This window comes from Ostrea edulis, chromosome 5 (assembly GCF_947568905.1).
Source record: "Ostrea edulis chromosome 5, xbOstEdul1.1, whole genome shotgun sequence".
NCBI classification, from domain to species: domain Eukaryota; kingdom Metazoa; phylum Mollusca; class Bivalvia; order Ostreida; family Ostreidae; genus Ostrea; species Ostrea edulis.
The window spans coordinates 47,058,962-47,083,503 of NC_079168.1; the positions used below are offsets into that span (position 1 = coordinate 47,058,962).

The 24,542-nt window shown below is 35.5% G+C and overlaps 1 protein-coding gene across 1 annotated transcript in view; it reads left to right on the forward strand.

Annotated features, from left to right (window-relative positions):
- The first annotated feature begins 6 nt into the window (after positions 1–6).
- Positions 7–24,542, forward strand: part of LOC125651564 (uncharacterized) — a 35,323-nt gene continuing 10,787 nt past the window's right edge. The window contains exons 1-7 of the mRNA XM_048880219.2: positions 7–123; positions 1,664–1,735; positions 4,062–4,168; positions 9,671–9,775; positions 14,748–14,872; positions 21,410–21,575; positions 24,347–24,453. Coding sequence (XP_048736176.1) covers positions 1,687–1,735; positions 4,062–4,168; positions 9,671–9,775; positions 14,748–14,872; positions 21,410–21,575; positions 24,347–24,453 — 659 coding nt within the window. The 5' untranslated portion in view covers positions 7–123; positions 1,664–1,686. The remainder of the gene's footprint in view (positions 124–1,663; positions 1,736–4,061; positions 4,169–9,670; positions 9,776–14,747; positions 14,873–21,409; positions 21,576–24,346; positions 24,454–24,542) is intronic.

Here is a 24,542-nt window from a genome sequence, read left to right on the forward strand (position 1 = left end):
CTAAAACCGCGCTTTTTTTGACTTTTGACTAATCCGGAAGTTTTTGTCACGTGACTCTACCCGCCTGTTGGTTTGAAACGTCGTTGAAAATGTTTCAACTTTTGAATTTAGATGAAGTGTTCGGTATGTTGGCATCATATTTAATATGCATAGATATTGATGCTTTGTTATTATATAACGAACTGTTTTGATAAAGATGTTTGATAGACTCTGCAAAAAGTTGGTGCATCCTTAGCCATGCTAGGTACTAAGGCAAGGGACTCATTGATGCATGTCTCGTTTTCTGACGTGTCTTCCATTAATCAGATATCATATATTATAGATGTATGTAAATTTCTGATGCATACATACGTGGTATATGAAATATAATTTGAGAATAGTAAACATGCATGCTGCAAAATTAGAATGATATTTTAAAATAGGAGTTGAATATATGCAGTTGCAAATATGAAAAGAATGTTGTATTGAAATTCATGTAAATTTTGCTAGTCATTGTCCACTGTGATGGTGCAGTGAACTATCTAGGCATAAATTAATCATTGCTGAGAATCGGCTCGGCTGTATACCTAGCCTGACGTGGCGTCCTCACCAAACATCATTTAATATCATATTAAAATTTTATGAAAATCCTTAGTGTTAAACACCCAAATAAAATGGGCGTATAAGAGGATAGCTATATATGATAATTATATGTTGAAAATAATTGCCATCAAAGGTACCTGAAGTATGGATAGTGTGTACATACCCACCCACCCCTTTTCTACCTGATAATAAAAAAATAATATTGAACCAATTATTTCTCCAAAATTATATGATTTCCCCACAGATCACTTTCTTAAATCGTTTTGAATAGTCAGTTTCTACTTTCTGTAAGCTATTTGGGGTGATTACTTTTAAATACTATTAAATGCGTAAAGGTTCTTAACAAGTTAATGTAAACAAATGGGGTTACCCACTTTGAGACCGATTCATGGGGTATGAAAAACTTTACGAATGAAATTTTTGTATTTATCTCATGAGGCTGATGACATGGTATTTGGATAAAAGACAGAAGTTCATTGGCCTGATGAGACATTCTCCAAAATTCCTTCAATAAAGTTGTTTATACCACATAAACTTAAAAGCTTTCAGAAAGTAGAAATTGACTACTCAGTTTGATAGTGAAGGTGATTGGTTTCTATTCTAGTATTCATTTTTTCATTGGATAAGGGATGGGTAGGTACATAAGATCTATACACGATATTTTGCTAGTTGGAAAATAATCCACTAGCTAAAATTTTCTAGTTCTGAAAAAAGTTAATTGCAATCCCTGTTACTGTTTTCTTTAAAAAGATCAAAACATTAACATGATCTACCGTTTTCTTCCATTGCATGGAATCCAAATGCTCCCATATTGGAGATTGGAAAAAATAATTCAGCAGCATGGTTAGCACCACGTTTTCCATTTTTACAACATAATTCTAAAACCAAATCAGATGGTTCAAATTATTCTGGATGGAGAATATCGAACCGCAGCATAGCAAATCTAATCCTTGCACAATATTACCGCGATATACCGTCTCAGAATTAATTGCTGCCCCTTACAGTGTATACTGGACCCAAAGGTGATCTCAGGCATATGAAGTACAATATGTATTTTGAACCTGTGTCTTAATGCTTTCAGGTAGCCTGGACTGCAAATGAAAAATGGCAGCTCACAAGAAAGAAGATGGAGGTGAAATTCGCAGAGCTCTGGGTAAGCAGACCATGGAATGTGTACCAAAAATATTAGAATGCCAGCCCTGGATTTCTCAGGGAAAAAAGCTTTGACCTAAGTCTTGAGATTTTACTTAAATTTTGATTGATCAAATAAAAGAAAATTCAAACTTAAGTTTTGAGATTTTTTTTGAGAAATCCAAGTAAAATTTCCACTGGTTTGATGCACTTTGATTTGAACTAATAAAATGATTTAGAAAGGTATACTATATATATTGCAGTTTGAGGGAAATGAAGTGCAGAGGAATCAGAGAATAAGAAAAAAATATCTTTTTAACCAATGTAACACTATACTTATATGGCAAATCCTGTCTTATTTTTATATGTACGTCATTAGACAGGATGTATTATGTTATGGCACTGTCTGTGTGTCTGGCTGTCCATCCGGGGTATGTTTTCTGGACTTTTTTCCGTAACGGATGCATGTACAACTTTGAAATGTGGTCACAATTTCTCCCTCAAGCATTGTAAGAGTGACTTTGCATTTCAGCTGGATTGGTTCCTCCATTCATGACCTACATTAGTACTAAAAGTAGGTCAAACAGTTTTCCGGGCTTTATTTCATTATTGATACAGATATTGCCCTGAAATTTAGTCACAGGCTTTCTCTTGGAGGATTACAAGTTCAGTATGAATTTCAGCTGGATTAGTCTATCCTTGATTTACTTTTGGGCTAAAAATAGGTCAAGCAGTTTTCCGGGCTTTTTTTCATTATAAATACAGATATTGCGCTGATATTCAGTCAAAGGCTTCCTCTCAGAGGAATACACGTTCAGTTGGATTGATCCATCCTTGACCTACTTTGGGGCTAAAAATAGGTCAAACAGTTTTCTGGACTTTTCATTATGGTAACAGATATTGCCCTGATATTTGTTAGCATTTCAGCTGGATTGGCACACCATGACAATACTTAAGGGGTAGAAGTAGGTCAAACAGTTATCCAGATTTTTTAAAATTATTTTTTAGTATGGTCACAGGTATTACTCTGAAATTTAGTCACAACCTCCCTCTCCGGGTAATACATTATAAGTTAAGATTTTTCAAACATTTCAACTTAATTGGTGCACCATGACCTACTTTAGGGCTAAAAGGAGATCAAATGGTTTCCTGGACTTTTTATCATCATAGATAGATATTGCACTGACATTTTGTCACAACTTCACTCTCAGAGAAATACATAATCAGGTCAGATGGATTGGTGCACCATGACCCACTTTAAGGCTTTTCTATTCGGAATGTGTGTTGTATCAATTCAGAGTGTACAACATGATTCCAGGTTGAATTTCACTGTCTGACGGGCGTATATTGTACCGTTTGTTTAATTTCACTGTCTGATGGGCTTACATTGTACCGTTTGTTGAATTTCACTGTCTGACGGGCATATATTGTACCGTTTGCGGTACTCTTGTTCCCACTAAAAATAGCAATAATGTTGTTTAAATTGTGTAAAATATCACTGGGTTTGTTGAAAATATCGGTACATTATGTATATATTTCGTTAGCTTGCCAGGACAAATGTCCAGAGAACTATTGTCATGAAGCAATGTCACACTTTAAGGAAGTACATTAACCTTGGCTTATCTTTTGAACAAGGGGGGATAGGGCTTTGGTATTTCACACATAGATGCCTCATGACCAGGTCTTTCATTTGGTACCAAGATTTGATCTAGTGATCTTTGACTTTGAACAATTTTTCAAAAGATTTAATAATAAATTTTAATTGATAATTATTATAGTTATAGTTCAATCAAATTTTTGATTCCTGACAAAAACTTTGGCTGTATCCAGTGATTTTTTAAGGCCCATTTTAGGTCCGAATTTCGGCCCTTTCCCCTCCTAAAAGTTGCCAATTTTTCCCCAATTTAGCTTGCATTTTTCCCAATAATAGAATTATGAAAGGAAAACGTATTTGAAAAAAGTAAACATTCGATGTGAATTATATACATAAGACTTAACAAAGAGTTATGGAAATGATGATTTGGATAGAATAGTTGAAAAGTTTAGAAGGTTAAAGAAAATTAGATGTGTAAAATAAAGATGATATAATGTATGATATATGATTTTAAAACTTATTTATGATAAAATTGATTTTTCCCAATTTGACTGAAATGTCGACAATTTTTCCCAATTCGAAAGCAACAGGACCCTTGTTAAAAATGTAGAAAAATCACTGGTATCTTTTAAACCAATGAGGATAGTAGAGTCATGCTTCCCGGCGAGCTGTGTTGTCTTCTGACAACTCTTGATCAGTAGATATATTACTATATTTAACTTCTGAAAATGTAATAACATGTTTTATTGAACAGGGCTTAACAAGAATCAGTGCTTGTTTTGCATGCAGTCTGAAGACAATGAAGATAAATATGGCAGATACATAAAGAGATTTGGATTGACATTGCATTATTTTTGTATGGTAAGATTTTTACCAATAAACATCAGCAATAGATACAATATAAGTGATTACTATTTTTATTTTTGATTTACTTGATTTCTCAATGCTGAAAATTGAGAAGGATAAAAGGTTTTCAATGGAGTCCCATTTCATATCTGCAAGGTTATGGAACAACATTCATACATCTTGAATATCATTGCATATATCCACTCCGCATCAAAGGAATTCGGGGCATATCACATAGATTTGAAAAAGGAAATTTGCAATATTTGAGACTTCATTAAAGTGAAATCCATAGCAAATAACGAAAAAACACCTTTTATTTACATGTGCATGGGCTAGCAAATTCCATTGCCTGGGACAAGATCTTTATATAATTGGAGATATCTGGGGCATATAGTTTTTGGCTTGTATGTCTGTCTTCAAAAACTTTAACTTTGGCTATAACTTTTTAATTGATGGTGATAGGGCTTTCATATTTGACATGAGTTTTCTTTGAGAGAAGACCTTTCTTTCTGTATCAGATTTTTTAACCTTGTGATCTTTAGTTCTTACCTATTAAAATAAAATCTTTAACCTTTACGATAATGCTTAAATGGTTGGCTTTCATATTTCACACTTGTGAATTCCTTTTGACAGGATCTTTCTTTAGGTAGCAAAATATTGACTTAATGACTGAGGTTTGACTTTTGAAAAAAGAATTAACCTTGGGCCAGCATTAAAAATATTTTTGTTTGATGTACTCCGACCCACATTTTTCAAGGTGGGTCGGTAGGTAGGTTGTTGTGGGTTTTTTATACGCCCGTCTTTAGACGGGACGTATTATGGTACAGCGATGTCTGTACATCCGTCTGTTCGGGTTTTTCTCTTTATAATTTCATTTCCCTTTCACATATCATGCTGAAACTTGCTGTGTAGCTTCTTTGTGGGTCACTCTAGATCATACTGCAATTTTGATCCATTTCGACCTTTTTATGTCCCCCTTTGAAAAAGAGGGGGCATATTGTTTTGCACCTGTCGGTCGGTCTGTAGACCATGTGTTGTCCGCTCAATATCTTGAGAACCATTCACTTGATGATAATGATATTTCATATGTGGGTTAGTTATGAGTAGAAGAGGATCCCTGTTGTTTTTCAGGTCAAAGGTCAAGGGTCAATCTACTCTGGACATAGGAATATAATGTCCGCTCAATATCTTGAGAACCCTTTGCTTGACAGACATCAAACTTGACACACTGGTACATCCTAAGGAGTAGATGACCCCTATTGATTTTGTGGTCATATGGTCAAAGGTCAAGGGTCAAACTGGGCATAGGAATATACTGACCATTCAATGTCTAGAGAACCCTTTGCTTGACAGACATCAAACTTGGTATGCCAGTACATCTTCAGAAGAAAATGACCCCCATCGATTTTGATGTCACCTGGTCAAAGGTCAAGGGTCAAACTGGACATAGGAATATACTGTCCGTTAAATATCTCGAGAACCCTTTGCTTGACAGACATCAAACTTGATACACTGGTACATCTTTAAGAGAAGATCACCCCTAATGATTTTGAGGTCACATGGTCAAAGGTCAAGGGTCAAACTTGACATGAGAATATACTGTCTGCTCAGTATCTTGAGAACCTTTTTCTTGACAGACATCAAACTTTGTACACTGGTACGACTTCAGGAGAAGACGACCACTATTGATTTTGAGGTCACATGGTCAAAGATCAAGGGTCAAACTGGACATAGGAATATACTGTCCGTTCAATATCTTGAGAACCCTTTGCTTGACAGACATCAAACGTGGTACACTGGTACGTCTTCAGGAGAAGACGACCCCTATTGATTTTCAGATCACATGGTCAAAGGTCAAGGGTCAAACTGGACATTGGAATATACTGTCAGCTCCATATCTTGAGAACCCTTTGCTTGACAGACTTTAAACTTGGTACACTGGTACATCTTCAAGAGAAGATGACAATTATTGATTTTGAGGTCACGTGGTCAAAGGTCAAGGGTTAAACTGTACATAGGAATATACTGTCCGCTCAATATCTTGAGAACCCTTTGCTTGACAGACATCAAACTTGGTACACTGGTACATCTTCAGGAGAAGATGACTACTAATTATTTTAAGGTCACATGGTCAAAAGTCAAGGGTCAAATTGGACATAGGAATATACTGTCCGTTCAATATCTTGAGAACCCTTTGCTTGACAGACATCAAACTTGGTACACTGGTACATCTTCAGGAGTTGATGACCCCTATTGATTTTTAGGTCACATGATCAATCCACTCTTGACATAGGAAGATATTGTCTGCTCAATATTTTGAATTGATGATAGTACTTTCAATTAAATGATGTGTGTGTGTATAACCCTTTTCAATTTTGCACCATGGGGGGGCATATGTGTTTTACAAACATCTCGTTTCCAGGAGTTTTGCCCCTTTATTTGGAAATAATTATTTTATGGAGGGTACATAATTTGTCCGCCCTACTCCTCCCACAGTTTTCAAGTGAGAGCCTTCTTATGCCCCCTTCAATGAAGAGGGGCATATTGGTTTGCACCGGTCGGTCGGTAGACCACATGTTGTCCGCTCAATATCTTGAGAACCATTCACTTGATGATAATGATATTAATGCCCCCCTTTGAAAAAGAGGGGGCATATTGTTTTGCAACTGTCGGTCGGTCTGTAGACCATGTGTTGTCCGCTCAATATCTTGAGAACCATTCACTTGATGATAATATTTCATATGTGGGTTGGTTATGAGTAGAAGAGGACCCCTAGTGTTTTTCAGGTTCAAAGGTCAAGGGTCAATGTACTCTGGACATAGGAATATAATGTCCGCTCAATATCTTGAGAACCCTTTGCTTGAAAAACATCAAACTTAGCACACTGGTACATCCTAAGGAGTAGATGACCCCTATTGATTTTGTGGTCATATGGTCAAAGGTCAAGGGTCAAACTGGGCATAGGAATATACTGACCATTCAATGTCTAGAGAACCCTTTGCTTGACAGACATCAAACTTGGTACACCAGTACATCTTCAGAAGAAGATGACCCCTATTGATTTTGAGGTCACATGGTCAAGGGTCAAACTGGACATAGGAATATACTGTCCATTCAATATTTTGAGAACCCTTTGCTTGACAGACATCAAACTTGGTACACTGGTACATCTTCAGGAGAAGATGATCCCTATTGATTTTGAGGTCACATGTTTAAAGGTCAAGGGTCAACCTGGACATTGGAATATACTGTCCGCTCAATATCTTGAGAACCCTTTGCTTGACAGACATCAACCTTAGTACAGTGGTGTATATTCAGGAGGAGATGACTCCTATATTCATTTTGAGGTCACATGGTCAAAGGTCAAAATGGACATAGTAATATACTGTCCACTCAATATCTTGATAACCCTTTTGCTTGACAGACATCAAACTTAGTACACTGGTACATCTTCAGGAGAAGATGACCCATATTGATTTTGAGGTCAAAAGTCAATTGTTGAACTGGACATAGTAATATGCTGTCTCCTATATTTTAAGAATTATTTGCTTGATTGACACCAAACTTGGTACACTGGTACAGCATAAGGAGTAGATGACCCCTATTGATTTTTAGGTCACATGGTCAATTCACTCTTGACATAGGAAGATATTGCCCGCTCAATATTTTAAATTGATGATACTATTCTCAATTAAATGAAGTGTGTTTATAACCCTTTTCAATTTTGCACCATGGGGACATATGTGTTTTACAAACATCTCTTGTTTTGTGGAGTGTTTGTATGGGTATTGAAGATGTGCATGTGGGATGGATTTTGATTTTCTACAATTTTTGAGAAAATTTCAGGTTGTTGAACTTTGTCTGTTTGGAAATTAATATTCTATGGAGGGGACATAATTTGTCCGCCCAACTCCTCACACAGTTTTCAAGTGAGGACCATCTTATTTTGTGGAGTGTTTGTATGGGTATTGAAGATGTGCATCTGGGGAAGGATTTTGATTTTCTTCCATTTTTGAAAAAAATTACAGGTTGTTGAACTTGCAGAGATGCCAACCACCCCGATTTGGGCGGAGTTTCTCCGATTTTTCAACCGAAAATCCGCTCTCCGACTTCAGTACTTTAAAACTCTGATCTGTAAAAAAAAAAAAAAAAAAAAAAAAATCCGGATTTTTTTTCGTTCTCAGTCCGGTTTTTATTAAAATGTTAGAATTTTGATCCGTATCGTTGAGACGCATAATGCGTAGTATGGATTAGCGTAATAAGAAACGTTTAAGTGATGCAGATTAAAAGCACATTTTCAATCATTTTAACAATGGCGGACACGCCACTTGTTGGGGAGAGTTCAGATCTCACCAAACTAGTTTAACCCCACCACATGTCCCCAAACCTCCAGCCTTAGTTTTTACTCCTCTATTTAATCAATCAGGGTTGGCATCTCTGAACTTGGTCCATTTTGAGGAAATCTAGTTTTTTAAGCTAAGACCCTTTGTTCATGTGAAAGTTTGTCACAGCCTCATGATGGCTGATAATACCTGAAGCAAAGTTATACAAATTATAGCACAAGAAAAACACCCTATGTAAGCATTTCACGGGCGTATTATGTACCGTTTGCGGTACTCTTGTTCTGGAGTGTCATGAATTTTTTTTATATTTTCTTTTAAAATAAGGAGAATTTTCTATTTTTCAAGGGAACCAACAAAAAACACAAAAAAAATTAAAAAAATGATCAGGTAGGAGCAAATTTGACGGGTTGGTCGGAGTACATCAAACAAATCCATTTTTATTTTTGGCCTTCCATAACTTTTGAACAGTTAATTCTAGGGCTTTCATATTTCTCATGTGTATTCTTTCTTTTGGTACCAAAAGGTTTTATCTCATGATTTTGACCTTGCATTATGACCTACTTTTGAAAATTTAACCTAATCCACAACTTTTCAATGATTACTTCTAGGGTTTTCATATTTCACAGGTGTATTCCTTGTGACAAGGCCTTTCTTTTAGTTCCAACATTTTTAACCTTATGGCCTTGGAATTTGAACTACTTTTGAAAAACTTTAACCTAGGCCATAACTTTTTAATGGTTAGTAATAGTGCTTTCATAGTTTTCTGTAGCATTCCTTGTGACAAGACCTTTCTTTGGGTACCAGGATTACTTCTCTGCTGTGGTCAGCAGTGTAAACACAAATACATCTTGTTTTGTTGATTTTGTGTGTATGAGTAAGTGAATTTGGATTAGTTCTTGCCCATGGGCAAGTCAATTTTGAAAATAAAAATCATATGATAATGAAAGCAGTTTCTCATATGACTTCAACAAAATGATCAAGTAAAAATAACACATTTATTGATTTTTTCCCCTAGAGATTATGAGTTTTATTTGTATTATCCCTTCATCTCCACTAAAAATATAATTTTCCTACCTACCGACTCAGCAGTATCAGTTGTTATATTTCAAACTTGTATTTTCCAGTATATTTCAATCTTGTATTTTCCGGTTTATTTTGATCTTGTATTTTCCAGTTGTTTGCCAGTGGGTTGAGTCAAAGAGGAGAATCTGATGAAGATGGTATATGTGGATTTCTGCCCAGTGATGTACTGAAGGAACTGAAAAGAGGACTAAGACTTGTGAGTTTTCTGTGTCGTGTAGGAGTATCTTCATAAGTTATATTATAATTCATGATTCCTGAAATAGTATTTAAGGTATTAAATGTATAATGAAAGGAGAGTATAATGAGTAGAGCTATTTTTGAATGATTGAAAATCCAAGATAAATGTTTATTATTAAACGATGATGAAAAGTGGAGTAGATAAAATTGACATGACTGGTAAATGTTTAGAAGCCGATCTTTCTGCACTTGAGAATATTTGAAAGAGTTATGTGCCCTTAGCAAAAAAGAAGAAAATTTATTAATTTTCTAAAAATGTATGGGTAAATAATAACTTTTATTTCATATCTCTATAAAGAGAAAATTTGTGGAACATTTTACCAAAAGATTTGTAAGAAAATATTAAAAAAAAAAAAAAATTTTTAATAAACATGCTCTTCCCATGGACTTCACTGTAAACTTTAATCAATCAGTAATAAAAAATTTGTGAATTCCTATGAGGCCATCATTAAAAATATTTTTGTTTGATGTACTCCAACTCACATTTTTCAAGGTGGGTCAGTAGGTAGGTGTTTTTGTTTGTTTGTTTTTTAATTTTATGAAATTTTTTAATATTTAGTTTTAAAGTAAGGAGAATTTTCTATTTTTCAAGGGAACCAAACCGGAAAAAAAATGAAATTTAAAATTGCTGAAAAAAATGATCGGGTAGGAGCAAATTTGACAGGTCGGTCGGAGTACATCAAACAAATCAATTTTTATTTTTGGCCTGATGGATTAAATTTATATGATAAACCCCTTCAAAATGATACCATGATTACAGGAATCACTCCATCCATTTATTAGATATTTATAGGTTATAGACTTTGTATGGGAAAATATGACGACCTCGTTTTTTGGCGCGTAGATGGACCGAGGCGAGGTCCGTCTGCGACAAAAAACGAGGTCGTCATATTTCCCATACAAAGTCTATAACCTTTTTATTATATACTTTCAATTTCATTTAGAAACTAACAATAATTTATTTTTTACAATTTCTTTATTGGTTTAACTGAGTAAAAGATGAAAAACACGAAAAATTTGAAAATTAACGACGTAGTAATTTGCTTGTGTATTGATTGTGACGTAATGTTTGCGGGCCGGAATGTTTCCGGGCATATATCGTGTGATATATGCCTGGAAACTTTTAAAGAAAGAAGAAGAGATGAAATTGAAAGTATATAATAAGTACTATGATTGTTATACATTGAATGCTGATTTTAGTGGCCTTACATTATAAGACAAGAAAAAGATTTAAAAACAAACTTTTTTTCCCCTGAAAATTTTATTAGTTGAATTCAATAACATCAACATCTTTCAGATTTTCAATATCATTTTCTCTAGTATTCATACTGATACACATCTCCATTTTAGCTCACCTTAGGCAAAGGCTCCGTTATCCATCTGTCTGTCCATCCGTAAACTTTTAGTATTTTTGACATCTTCTCCATATCCACTGGGCCAATTTCAATCAAACTTGTCATAAAGCATCCTTGGGTAAAAGGGGATTCAAGTTTGTTCAAATAAAGGAACATGCCCCCTAGAAAGGGGAGAACATTTAGAAATCATCTTCACAAGAACCACTGGGTAAAAGAATAAATTGATAATTACATGAAAGGTTCCTGATATAGGTCAAGTTTAAGTGTGTTAAAATTCATCCATTGATCTTGAACTCAGAGTTCGACTTACTTTTAAAATAACATTTCATTAGGGCCCCGCATGAAATGCGGGAAGCCCTATAGTAATCACATTGTCCGTCTGTCCGTCAACACTTTCTTTGTGACACGATAACTCAAAGAGTTTTTATCATACAGTTTTCAAATTTTGTACAGAAATAATGTACAATAAGAGGAAGAAGCCTATAGATTTTGGGGTCATTTCACTTTGTCTGTCTGTATGGCATAATCTTTGTTATTATGAACACTTTCTTTGTGACACAATAACTCAAACAGTTTTTAGCTCACCTGAACCGAAGGTTCAAGTGAGCTATTCTGATCACATTTTGTCCGGCGTCCATCTGTCTGTAAACTTTTCACATTTTCGACTTCTTCTCCAGAACCACTGGGCCAATTTCAACCTAACTTGGCCAAAAGCATCCTTGGGTGAAGGGCTTTCAAGTTTGTTCAAATGAAGGGCCATGTCCCTTTCAAAGGGGAGATAATCACAAAAATGCAAAAATAGGGTGGGGTCATTTAAAAATCTTCTTCTCAAGAACCACTGGGCCAAAAGAGCTGAAATTTACCCGAAAGCTTTCTGACATATTGCAGATTCAAGTTTGTTCAAATCATGGCCCCCGGGGGTTGGATGGGGCCACAATAGGGGATCAAAGTTTTACATACAAATATATAGGAAAAATCTTTAAAAATCTTCTTCTCAAGAACCACTAAGCCAGAAAAGCTGATTTTTACATGAAAACTTTCTGACATAGTGCAGATTCAAGTTTGTTCAAATCATGGCCCCCGGGGGTAGGATGGGGCCCCAAGGGGGGATCAAAGTTTTACATACAAATATATAGTTAAAATCTTTTTCTCAATAACCACTGAGTCAGAAAAGCTGATATTTACAAGAAAACTTTCTGACATAGTGAAGATTCAAGATTGTTCAAATCATGGCCCCCGGGGGGTAGGATGGGGCCACAAGTACAAGGGGGGGTCAAAGTTTTACATACAAATATAGGAAAAAGCTTTAAAAATCTTCTTCTCAAGAACCATTGGGCCAAAGAAGTTGACATTTACATGAAAACTTTCTGACATAGTGTAGATTCAAGTTTGCAAAGGGTAGTTTGGGCCATAATAGGGACTAAGGTTTTACATGCAAATATATATGGAAAGTCTTCAGATATGGGCCAAAGTGACTCAGGTGAGCGATGTGGCCCATGGGCCTCTTGTCATTGTACAGTTTTCAAATTTTGTACAGAAATACTTTACAATAAGAGGAAGACACCTATAGATTTTGGGATCATGTCACTTTGTCTGTCTGTCTGTATGTATGTCATCTCTGTTATTATGAACACTTTCTTTGTGACACGACAACTCAAACAGTTTTCATTGTACAGTTTTCAAATTTTGTACAGAAATACTTTACAATAAGAGGAAGACACCTATAGATTTTGGAGTCATGTCACTTTGTCTGCCTGTTTGTATGTCATCATCTTTCTTATTATGACCGTATCTATTTACCACTGTCTATTGAAGATAATTCAATTTGAATTATGATATGTATTGATATAGAAAATTTACAAGAAATAACTCTACAACATTGTGTATGTGTATATTTGGGTTTTTTTAATGTGATATATAAAAAAAAGCATGCTGTTACATGTATATTGAATTAAAACACGTCATTCCCAGTTAACAACTTTCGATCGGGATCGGAATTCGAAATAAAATTTCTTATATCCGGTTGCAAAGTGAAACTGCTTCAAGAAATATTGAATTATGTAGTAATTGCACGTTACACCTTAGAGTACTGTTCCTTTTAATAAAGAAAGTCACAAAATAGATACAAAATGAGTGTACCTTATTCATTACCGTTACCGAGCTTTCGTCGGTGGAAATCTCGAAATGGCGTGTTTCACTACGCATGTTGACGGTAAGGTCCACATTTTCTACGTGAGTATTTTGATATTTGCTTATGATTTTTTTTAGCGCATACATGGTATGTCTCAGCTAGGAATAATGGAAATTTTCTCACCTATGTATGTGAAAACATATTCTATACATTTCTCATTTGGAAAATGTAGAACACTTATCAAATGACAATGTGTTTGAAAACGCTAAGAGCCCCAATGTCAGAATTTCCTTTTTCAAGACATCAGTATGTCAAATTCATAATCCTTTCTGAATAGTATGTAAAATATTTTGTACCAGTTATCCATTTGAATCCCCTATTACAATGGGATTTAGTTGCACTGTTGTGGATGAGTGTGTGTCAAGCAGAAGTAATTTTTTGCATCAGTCTCTCATAAATATGCTTCATGATTAATTTTTCAAAAATTTGCATTCCATTGTATCTTTGAATATTATTAATTCTAACATATATAACAGCCCCAAACATTGCTATATCAAATACAGATGGACAGTCACTTTCCTCTAATAACCCTCAGCGGGGCCCTTGCTGACCGTGTCAGTTTTCTAGTTAAATATTTCTAGAACTATTTTAGGTAGAGCTTACATATTTTGTATATATATATATATATATATATATATATATATATAGATTCTTTATGACAAGACCTGGTGACACAATTTGTTTGATCGTTTGACCTACTTTGTCCCCCCCCCCTCCCCCCAAATTGACCTACTCAATATTTTCTAAACTATATAAGTTAGGGCTTTCAGATTTCGTATATTGATTCTGTATGGCAAGACCTCATTCTGTGAAGTTTGATCTTGTGACCTTGACCTCGGAGTGGACCCACTTTTTAAAAATCTGACCTATTCATTATTTCCTGAACTATTTAGGTAGATCTATAGATTTCTTTTTGCAAGACCTTTGATTTCAGACTATGATCTTTGGTCTTGGGATTTGATCTACTTTTAAGAAAGTGTAACCTGTTAAATATCTTCAAAACTATTCAAGTTAGATAGGGCTTTCATATTTTGTATATCGATTCTTTATGAGAGAGCCTTTTGATACAATCGTGATTGATCCTATGACCTTGACATACGTATTAAAAAACCTGATCTAATCAATCTCTCCTGAACTATTTAAGATAGAGCTTTCATATTTTGTATATATATTTCTTATGGTACTTAGGTCTTTCATATCATACCATGATATATGACCTTGTTGTGTTTAAATTCATTTGCTTGCCCAGATACTCTCCTATATTGATATTGAATTGGAATGAACTGCCATGAAAAAGGAGTTATGGCAATGTTTGGATAAATAAATTTCCATAAAAATGATTTTTGATTAAAATTCTGATGATCTTTTCTTTCTTTTATTTTCAGAGATGCATTTTTTGCAAATGTAAAGGTGCTACTATTGGCTGCGTGGTTGGGAAATGTAGGGCAGTCTTCCACTACAGCTGTGGGATTCAATGCAATACACTGCATCAATTCTTTGATACATTTAGGTAAATTCAGCAAAATTCTCTCTATTTTTAGGTTATCTGAGTCACTCATATGATCTTTTGTTATTGGTCTACGTCTCGTCATCTGACGTGTGTCATGCATTAACGTCAATAGTTTTAACTTCTTGGTAACAATCCCAATTCTTTTCGAATTTGGTTTGAAGCATCTTTGGGACAAGGGGACATAATTTGTAAATTTCCTGCACCCTAGGAGCCTCATTCTTGCATGACACGGCTGAAACATATGCTCCTCTTCCCCTTCACCCTGGCTCTCTGCGTGACAATTTCTTCGTTTCTTATAAATATGCATGACATGATTCGGCCAATCGCTGAGCTTCCGAGCAAGACTTAATCGAAGATTTAAACTGTTTATAGAATCCAGTTATATTACTCTGACCAATCAAAACGCTTGTTCTTCCACTAACAAGTTTACGCAAAATCATTGTGTACACATGTGTTTAACATTGGCAGTTATGAAGGTGCATTTATGAGGATCATAATGATGTTTTTCTGTCACTAAGAACAGGTGGTGAGAAGTCTTTATACTACCGGGTGTTTCTAATGAAATATTCGGAGACTTATGACGAGTGCTGTGTATTGGTAATTATTGGTAAAGAAATTGTAACGCAGAGCCACGGGTGAAAGGGAAAAGGAGCGTATGTTTCAGTCATGGCTTGCGACGATGTTCGAGCCTGAAGGGCAAGGCAAAAATTGACAAATAATCCAAAGAATTTATAAGAAAAACTTAAATGCATAGTGATGTAGAGCAGGAAAGTCTCAACTAAAATTGTATACAGTCAAACCTGTATTAAGAGACTGTCCAACGGAGAATGGAAAAAAGGTCACATATGACAGGTGGTCTCTTAATACAGGTTGCCTATTTTCTGCAGTAAATGCATTTCGCAAAATATACAGAATAGTTTGTACAATGGAAAAAATAACTGTACATGTACAGTGTATATGGAATATCAAGTATAGTTTTAAAATAGAATTAATAATGCACTAGTTAAAAATCTAAAATACAATGTCAGTCTTCACGGAAACATTTAAAATGTGCTGCCCAGTAGGACCAGTGAACTGTCTGGATTCACTGCCCACCAAATTTTCCTAGTACGTGTTTATCAAATACATTATGGATTGTACAATTAATTTACTCAAACTTCATCAAATATTATTACTCATATTCATATCCACCCCAAGGCATCCTTCCTGTCAATACTAGAAAAACAACACTGTACACAGTATTCTCTCTTTCTCTCTCTTCACCCCAAAACAAGCCTTGAAATTCACTTTTTTCACAAATATGAAAGTAGCCTGGGTGCATCTTAGGAAGTAGTCTTATCTACCAACATCAAATATAAACAATTGATTATTTCTACAAACTATACAAACTGCATAAAATCAGAGATAACTGCAATTGACGAAGTCCATTTTAATTGGACATTGTAAATGCCATTGTCACGGGTGTATTGTGATACACAACACAGCCATTTTTGTTCTTTCAACAAGTTGTTCGTTGAATATTCATGCGATCTATGCGCAAGTTACCTTGACAATTACTAGGGCTGAAACTATTCATGGAAATATCGAAACTGTTTAATATAAACGTTCGATTCCAGCAATATTTTTTTCTACCCACTAGAACCGGTACCCATTAAATTGGGGAAAATAGCGCCAAAATCGAACAAATTAGGAATTTTTAGCCGAGTTGCAACGAAGTTGAACTCGGCTATTGGTTTGGTGATGCGGGCGGGCAGTTGGGCGTCAACAATTGGTTTCCGGATGAAAACTCGAAAAGTTTACGATCTAATCAAATGAAACTTTGATATATTGTTGGGTAACAGGTAAGGAAGACCCCTATTGATGTTGGAGAAAAATGGTCAAAGGTCAAGGTCACAGTGACCGAAAATACAATGAAAATTTCAGAAAAATTTGGTTTCCGGATGATAACTCCGAAAGTTTAAATCCGAATCAAATGAAACTTTGATATATTGTTGGGTACCAGGTAAGGAAGACCCCTATTGATATTGGAGAGAAAAAAGGTCAAGGTCACAGTGACCGAATATAGAATGAGAATTTCAGAAATATTTGGTTTCCGGATGATAACTCGTAAAGTTTAAATCCAAATTAAATGATACTTAAAGATATTGTTATGTACCAGGTAAGAAAGACCTCTATTGATTTTGGAGAAAATAGGTCAAAGGTCAAGGTCACAGTGACCGAAAATAGATTTTAAATTCCAAACAATTTTGGTTTCAGGAGGATAACTCCAAAAATTTTAATTTGAATCAAATGAAACTTGGATATATTGTTGGATACCAGCAAAGCAAGGCCCCTATTGATTTTGGAGAGAAAAAATCAAAGGTCAAAGTCACAGTGACCGAATATAGATTGAAAACTTTAGACAAATATGGTTTCTGGACAGTAACTCGAAAAGTTTAAAGCTGAAATTAGTTCTTCACAATTATAAATTTGCCATATCATTCCTGACTTTACAATGTATCCCATGCAACTCGGCTCATGCACCTGTGGGTGCATATCTTGATTTTCTACCAATGTATCGGCAAATGATTTCAACTAAAAGAGAAGAAAAAAATTAATATATGCACCCAGGGGTGCATGAGCCGAGTTGCACCTAACTATGTCCAAGCTGTTTCAACTGTGATACAATAGATTTTGTCCTACATGCTGTCCATAAATAGAGTTTTAATATCAAATGCAATCAAACACGCATATGGTTGAGAAATTATTATTTCTTTGATCATCAAAATATGAAAAATGAAGTAAAAATTTTATTGAGTACAATTTCTAAATAAACATTGTTTAATTGCTTATCACTGGCTTTGATATGGGGTATTCACCTGTATTGATGTTGCTAGATCTATCAAAGCGTGACCAGTCAAGTGTCTCTAATCCCCTAACAGACCAGGAAATTTACATGGTGACTGCCTGGGGGAGCCAAGGTGTGAATGGCTTATTATTTTGGGAATCACTATTGAATAATTAGGGGTTTATTACGTTTTTGTCGGAATTTTTACAACGTAATACCGAGTCCTGGCATCTTGGGACAACGTAATAATGAGGTCTATTTTATATAGATTTGTTAAGAAATGGTTTTGTGCTTTGAAATTCCAACGTAATATGCGGATTAACATATTAAAAGGGGGAACATAATAACAGGGTTCCACTATAGCAGAGTGTCAAGTCCAGGGTCTCAAGTTCTTATTCCTATATTTTCCTATAAACTTGAAGGTTCCTATATTTTCCCTATAAGTCATTCAAATCCCTATAAAGCCCTATATAAAAAATTTTTAAAAGTGACAAGTCCTATTTTCAAAAATGATAAAAGAAGGGGAAAAAACCAAAAATCCAGGAGCTGATGCTAGATTGATATTTAATTAGATTGTTATGAAGAGAATAACTATGATGATTGTATAAGAACTGTCTATTGGATGGAAAACTGTCCACATCTGAAAAGATTTTGTCTTTGTTTATGTTTAATATTATTTCTTCTCCAGTAAGATACTATGCTTGCTAGATTTTTATGCAGAAACAATAAACTTATTCAAATTCTTTAATAAAAACCCTATTTATTCCTATGAATCTGCTGTAAAAATCCCTATATTTGCCCTATCAACTGCAAAAAAAAAAAAATCCTATAACCCTATATTTTTTAGACCAAAAGTGGCTTGACACCTTGCCTTACATTTCATACAATGATTTTTTTACCTTGTGGCCTCATATGGTTGTGCCGTGGCCTTATATATAGGCTAGCATGAGGCCACAAGATGGGTTCAAATTTTTCATGGGATTAAAGATAGCAAAAAATCTTTTTAGAATCACAATAGCTTTAAAAACAGCAGGGATGTGACTCAGGTGAGCAATGTGGCCCATGGACATCTTGTGTTTCTCTAAATTTTTAAGCAAATCCTCCCAACATGCATCGTAAACATTTAAAACACATGATGCATGTTGTTTATTAGGGATGTCTTCGTCGTCTTTAATCATCTCAGTATAAGGAATTATCACCATACCAACATACAAAACAAAAATTACTACCATAACTGATATTTGATTTTTATTATTTATTTTTTGTATAGAATCCCTTTCTTTAAAAATTGAATATCAATTTTTGTTACAAGATGGTGGACACAAAATACAAGTCTTTTTAAGGTCTGAATTTGCAATTTTATGTTCTTGTGATTTGAACAAGAACAGTACTTGCAAGAAATAAGGAACTCTATAGTAGTGTACATAAAAAAAATTTATATTGTCCTTGATAAGGGAGACATATTGGCTAGCACCTGTTGTTCAGTCAGTAGACCAAGTGTTGTCTGCTCAATACGTCAAGAACCCTTTGCTTGACAGACATCAAATTTGGAACACTGGTTCTATCTAAGGATTAGATGACCCCTGATTTTAAGGTCAAGGGTCAAACTGAACACAGTAAAACATCATTAGAACCCTATTTGATAGACATCAAACTAGGTACACTGGTATCCCCTAAAGAGTAAATGACCTCCATTGGTTTAAAATTCACAAGGTCAAAGGTCATTGTTTTTATGACTGGTTATTTGAAAATATTTGCTCAGCATCTGAGAGATCAAACTTAGTATTGTGGTTGTCTTTGACAAGTATATAACCTATATTTTCAACTATTATTACATTCTAAATTTAGAGTTGATCACTTTCAATATTGCCACTCAGGGGACATATATGTTTCTAAAATCTTCCTCGTTTGCTTATTTTTTTTTGTCATCAAAGCTGATACATATTGTAGCACATGTGAAAAGTTGATCAAAAGTCCGTCCCCCCCCCCCCCCCCCAAAAACAAAAAACCTGGAATACTTTTCAGTTTTGAGGATAATGATGTAAATTACGAAAGTCAAAAGAACATAATGTAATTTTTCTTGGTCATTTTCCTATAATCAACAATTTTAAAACTTTCATGAAACTACCTTTTTACATATGTGTAGACTGAATTGAAAATGTGCATACTCAGAATTAATAGTGCTTAGCACTGCGTACTTTTCCAAACTTTAGGAGTGTCCTTGGGAGATTAGTACTATTGGTAGAGCTCTAGTCCTTTTAGTATTTTAAAATTGTTTCTGCTGATTTGTTGCTTTGCAGATGAATTCCAATTTCCTTTAGACTGCCGCGGTGGCCTAGAGGTTAGAGCGTTCTCCCCGCATGCGGAAGACCGGGTTTAAAATCTCGGCCACGAAAGACCCAAGTCGTTAAAATAGGTAGTGACAGTTCCATCATCAAACGTTCGGCATCAGGTGTGAATGTTGCGGGTCCTCGGAGATGACCTTAAAAATGGATGTCCCTTGTCACAGTAGGTGTGGCACGCTAAAGAACCCTCACAGCTCAATGGCCTTAAACACCGAGTAAAGGTCTAAATTTGAAGCCCTTCACCAAGTCTTGGTGACATCTCCATATGAGTGAAAATTCTCAAGAGAGACGTTAAATAAGATACAATCAATCAATCCAATTTCCTTTGATATTTATTATCCCCCCCCCCCCCGAAAGAAGTTCTGTCTGTCCGACCGTCTGTCTGTGCAGATTCGTGTCCGGGCCATAACTTCTTTGTTCTTTGACTTAGGCATACCATATTTGGCACACAGGTAGATCACCATGAGACAATGTGTCGAGTACCTTCATGACCTTGACCCTTGACCTCAAGGTCAAAATTAAAGGGTTTTTTTTTACAATGGATTCGTGTCCGGGCCATAACTTCTTTGTTCTTTGACTTAGGCATACCATATTTGACACATGATGTATCACCATGAGACGATGTGTCATGTACCTTCATGACCTCCATATGACGTTGACCTCAAGGTCAAAATTTAAGGGTTGTTTTTTTTTACAATGGATTCGTGTCCGGGCCATAACTTCTTTGTTCTCTGACATAGGCATACCATATTTGACACATGAGTGTATCACCATGAGACGATGTGTCATGTACCATCATGACCTTGACCTCAAGGTCAAAATTAAAGGTTTTTACAATGGATTCGTGTCAGGGCTATGACTTCTTTGTTCTTTGACATAGACATACCATATTTGTCACATGAGTGTATCACCATGAGACGATGTGTAGAGTACCTTCATGACCTCTATATGACCTTGAACTTTAACCTCAAGGTCAAAATTGATTATAGGGTTTTGACATAGTCATACCATAAGACATGGGTGTATCACCATGAGACTATGTGTCATGTACATTCATGACCTCTTTATGACCTTGACCTTTGATCTCAAGGTCAAAATTATAGGTTTATGCCATGGATTTGTGTTCGGACTATATCTTCCATTTTCTTCTACAAAGGCATACTATATTTTTACACTCAAGAAAGAGGTAATTTATACCTATTAACAACACCCTTTGGGAGATTGGGGTAAGCGGGGGGTATTCTTAGTGAGCATTGCTCACAGTACCTCTTGTTTTTACAAAAATAAGGAAAAGGTTACTTAGTACTATACTATGTTCATGACAATATTCATTCAGACTACTGAAATAAATATTCTTGTTTCCAGTTCATATTGCTCTGAACATCGACCACAGCAGACAGAATGCTCAGAGGGGGAAACGGAGTTCATGACCTGTGCAATCTGTATGACCTCTGTGGTCAACAGACCTTGTCATGACACTCTCAAATCACCATGCTGTAGAGGCTCGTGGTTCCACAGAATGTGCATACAGGTTGGTAGTTTGGATGATTGACAGGGGAAAATAACAGAAATTAGTAAGTCTATGTATAGATTGTGGAGCTAAAGGGAACTAGGTTTGCACTCCATCTGTTTGTCAGTCTAGCAAATCATTTTTCCACACTTTTTTAAAGCCATTGATTATTTGCTGAGTAATGACCCTTGGACTTAAAAAATTAAAGGGGCGTTAGCTGTCATTTTGTCACCAAAAATTGAATTCAAGGAAAATTGCTCAGTATTATATGTTTCAGTAATTACAACAGTATTTCATTATTTCAACAACAAAAATTTCTGAAAGTACTATCAATTTCCCATATATATATATCAACTGATGAATCTAGTTATATTTAACCTTCATAAACTACACAGGTGACTCGAGATGGCTCGCACATCTATTGAAGTTTTTGATCTCGTGGTCCCAATTTTTTTTCTCTATATGAGTTAATATGGAGGAATGATACATCAGAGAAATTTGATACGGTTGGAAAGTGGAGCATATGTATAACAATATTTTGAAATTAAAACATTTCAAATGTACTTCATTTAGTAAAAATAAATGCAATTTACAGTAAAATATCTGTATCTCGAAAATGGTTTATCTCGAATACCCCGCTTGAGTTGAAGTCAACCGCCTGTCCCGGCCGTTTTCCCTATATAAATGATTTTAAAAACTTGATATTTCGAACATGGTAATCTCGAATACTCCGCTTATGTCGAAGTATTTTCAAGGTCCCATACCCTAAATTCACCTGGTTTATCTCGAAGTGCAGTCAATTTTCCGCTCTGCTTACTATACCTGGTGTCGTTAAGTCACACTTTCACACCCGCGGCTACATCAATTATAATTAATGACCGCTAATCCACGCTCGCCTTTTCCGAGTAGACCCAGGTTGCAAATATTAGTAGACAAATATTGCTGATATTTATATTTTCATTCATGTTTTAAACAGCAGTCAATCATTATGACAATGTAGTGTACCTCTTTAAGCAAATTTACTAGATTGACCTTTTGAACCTCATTCTTGATCTTGAGCAGTAAACTTTGGGTGAGGTAAAGCATTTCGATGTTTGTAACTCTTATTAGCTCACCTGAACCGAAGGTTCAAGTGAGCTTTTCTGATCAAAATTTGTCCGCTGTCTGTCGTTGTTGTTGTAAACTTTTCACAATTTTATCTTCTTCTTCAGAACTACTGGGCCAATTTCAACCAAACTTGGCCAAAAGCATCCTTGGGTGAAGGGCTTTCAAGTTTGTTCAAATGAAGGGCCATGTCCCTTTCAAAGGGGAGATAATCACAAAAATAGGGTGTCAATTTTCTCAAGAACCACTGGGCCAAAAGAGCTGAAATTTACCTGAAAGCTTCCTGACATATTGCAGATTTAAGTTTGTTCAAATCATGGCCCCCAGGGGTAGGATGGGGCCACAAGGGGGGATCAAAGTTTTACATACAAATATATAGGGAAAAACTTTAAAAATCTTCTTCTCAAGAACCACTAAGCCAGAAAAGCTGAGATTTACATGAAAGCTTCCTGACATAATGCAGATTCAAGTTTGTTCAAATCATGGGCCCCGGGGGTTGGATGGGGCCACAATAGGGGATCAAAGTTTTACATACAAATATATAGGAAAAATCTTCTTTTCAAGAACCACTGAGCCAGAAAAGCTGATTTTTACATGAAAACTTTCTGACATAATGCAGATTCAAGTTTGTTAAAATCATGGCCCCCGGGGGTAGGATGGGGCCACAAGGAGGATCAAAGTTTTACATACAAATATATAGTTAAAATCTTCTTCTCAATAACCACTGAGTCAGAAAAGCTGATATTTACAAGAAAACTTTCTGACATAGTGCAGATTCAAGTTTGTTCAAATCATGGTCCCCGGGGGGTTAGGATGGGGCCACAAGTGGGGGGGGGGGGGGGGGGTTGGTTCAAAGTTTTACATACAAATATCTTTAAAAATCTTCTTAAGAACCATTGGGCCAAAGAAGTTGACATTTACATGAAAGCTTTCTGACGTAGTGTAGATTCAAGTTTGCAAAAATCATGGCTTCCAGGGGTAGTTGGGGCCATAATAGGGACTAAGGTTTTACATGCAAATATATATGGAAAGTCTTCAGATATGGGCCAAGGTGACTCAGGTGAGCGATGTGGCCCATGGGCCTCTTGTTATTTAGAAGTGATGGTTGTGTATACCCGCCATCAATCAAACATATAATGATTTTCCCTTTGAATTTACCAAAAACAGTGAATGCTTGGGGCTAGGATGGCCATGTTATTTACTTAGTTGAGACAACAACTGTGCTCTTTTTGAGATAAATAATCAATTCTTTTATTGGTCAGTTTGAACCCTGTACCAGTGATTGGTTTGGGGATAGATAATCAATGGCTTACAATTTTACTGGAGACCGGATAGCTCTCCATCATCATGTAATTTTGAAAAGTTTGTTTTTGCTTAAGAATGAGACAGCAGTTTTGAGAACATGATTTAGAAGCATGCCATTGACTGTAAAATACAAAGGAAAATGTGTCAAAATAATCCCAGGTTGTCGTTAATATACACTCTCCGTTACTATGAAATCTGAACCATAGATATCAGGCCATAAATTTCCAGACTTAATTCGACCTTCAATCTCTCAAACTCTTGATCTCTCAAAGTTTTCTCAAGGTCTCTTGAACTTCGCATTATCGAGAGTCACTTGTTATTTATAGAATATTGATTTGTGTGTGTATTTTCAATGTTGTCCAGTTTTATTATTTTATTTTCAGAAACATGCCACAACAGCTGGGTTGTATTTTTTCAAATGTCCACTTTGTAACAACAAGGATGATTTCCAGAGGGAAATGCTAAGGATGGGAGTCCACATTCCAGATCAGTGAGTAGTTAACTTTCAAACACTTCCATAACAATTAGATTTGATAAAGCTTGTCCTTTATAATACCTCTTATACAGGGTTCAACACTA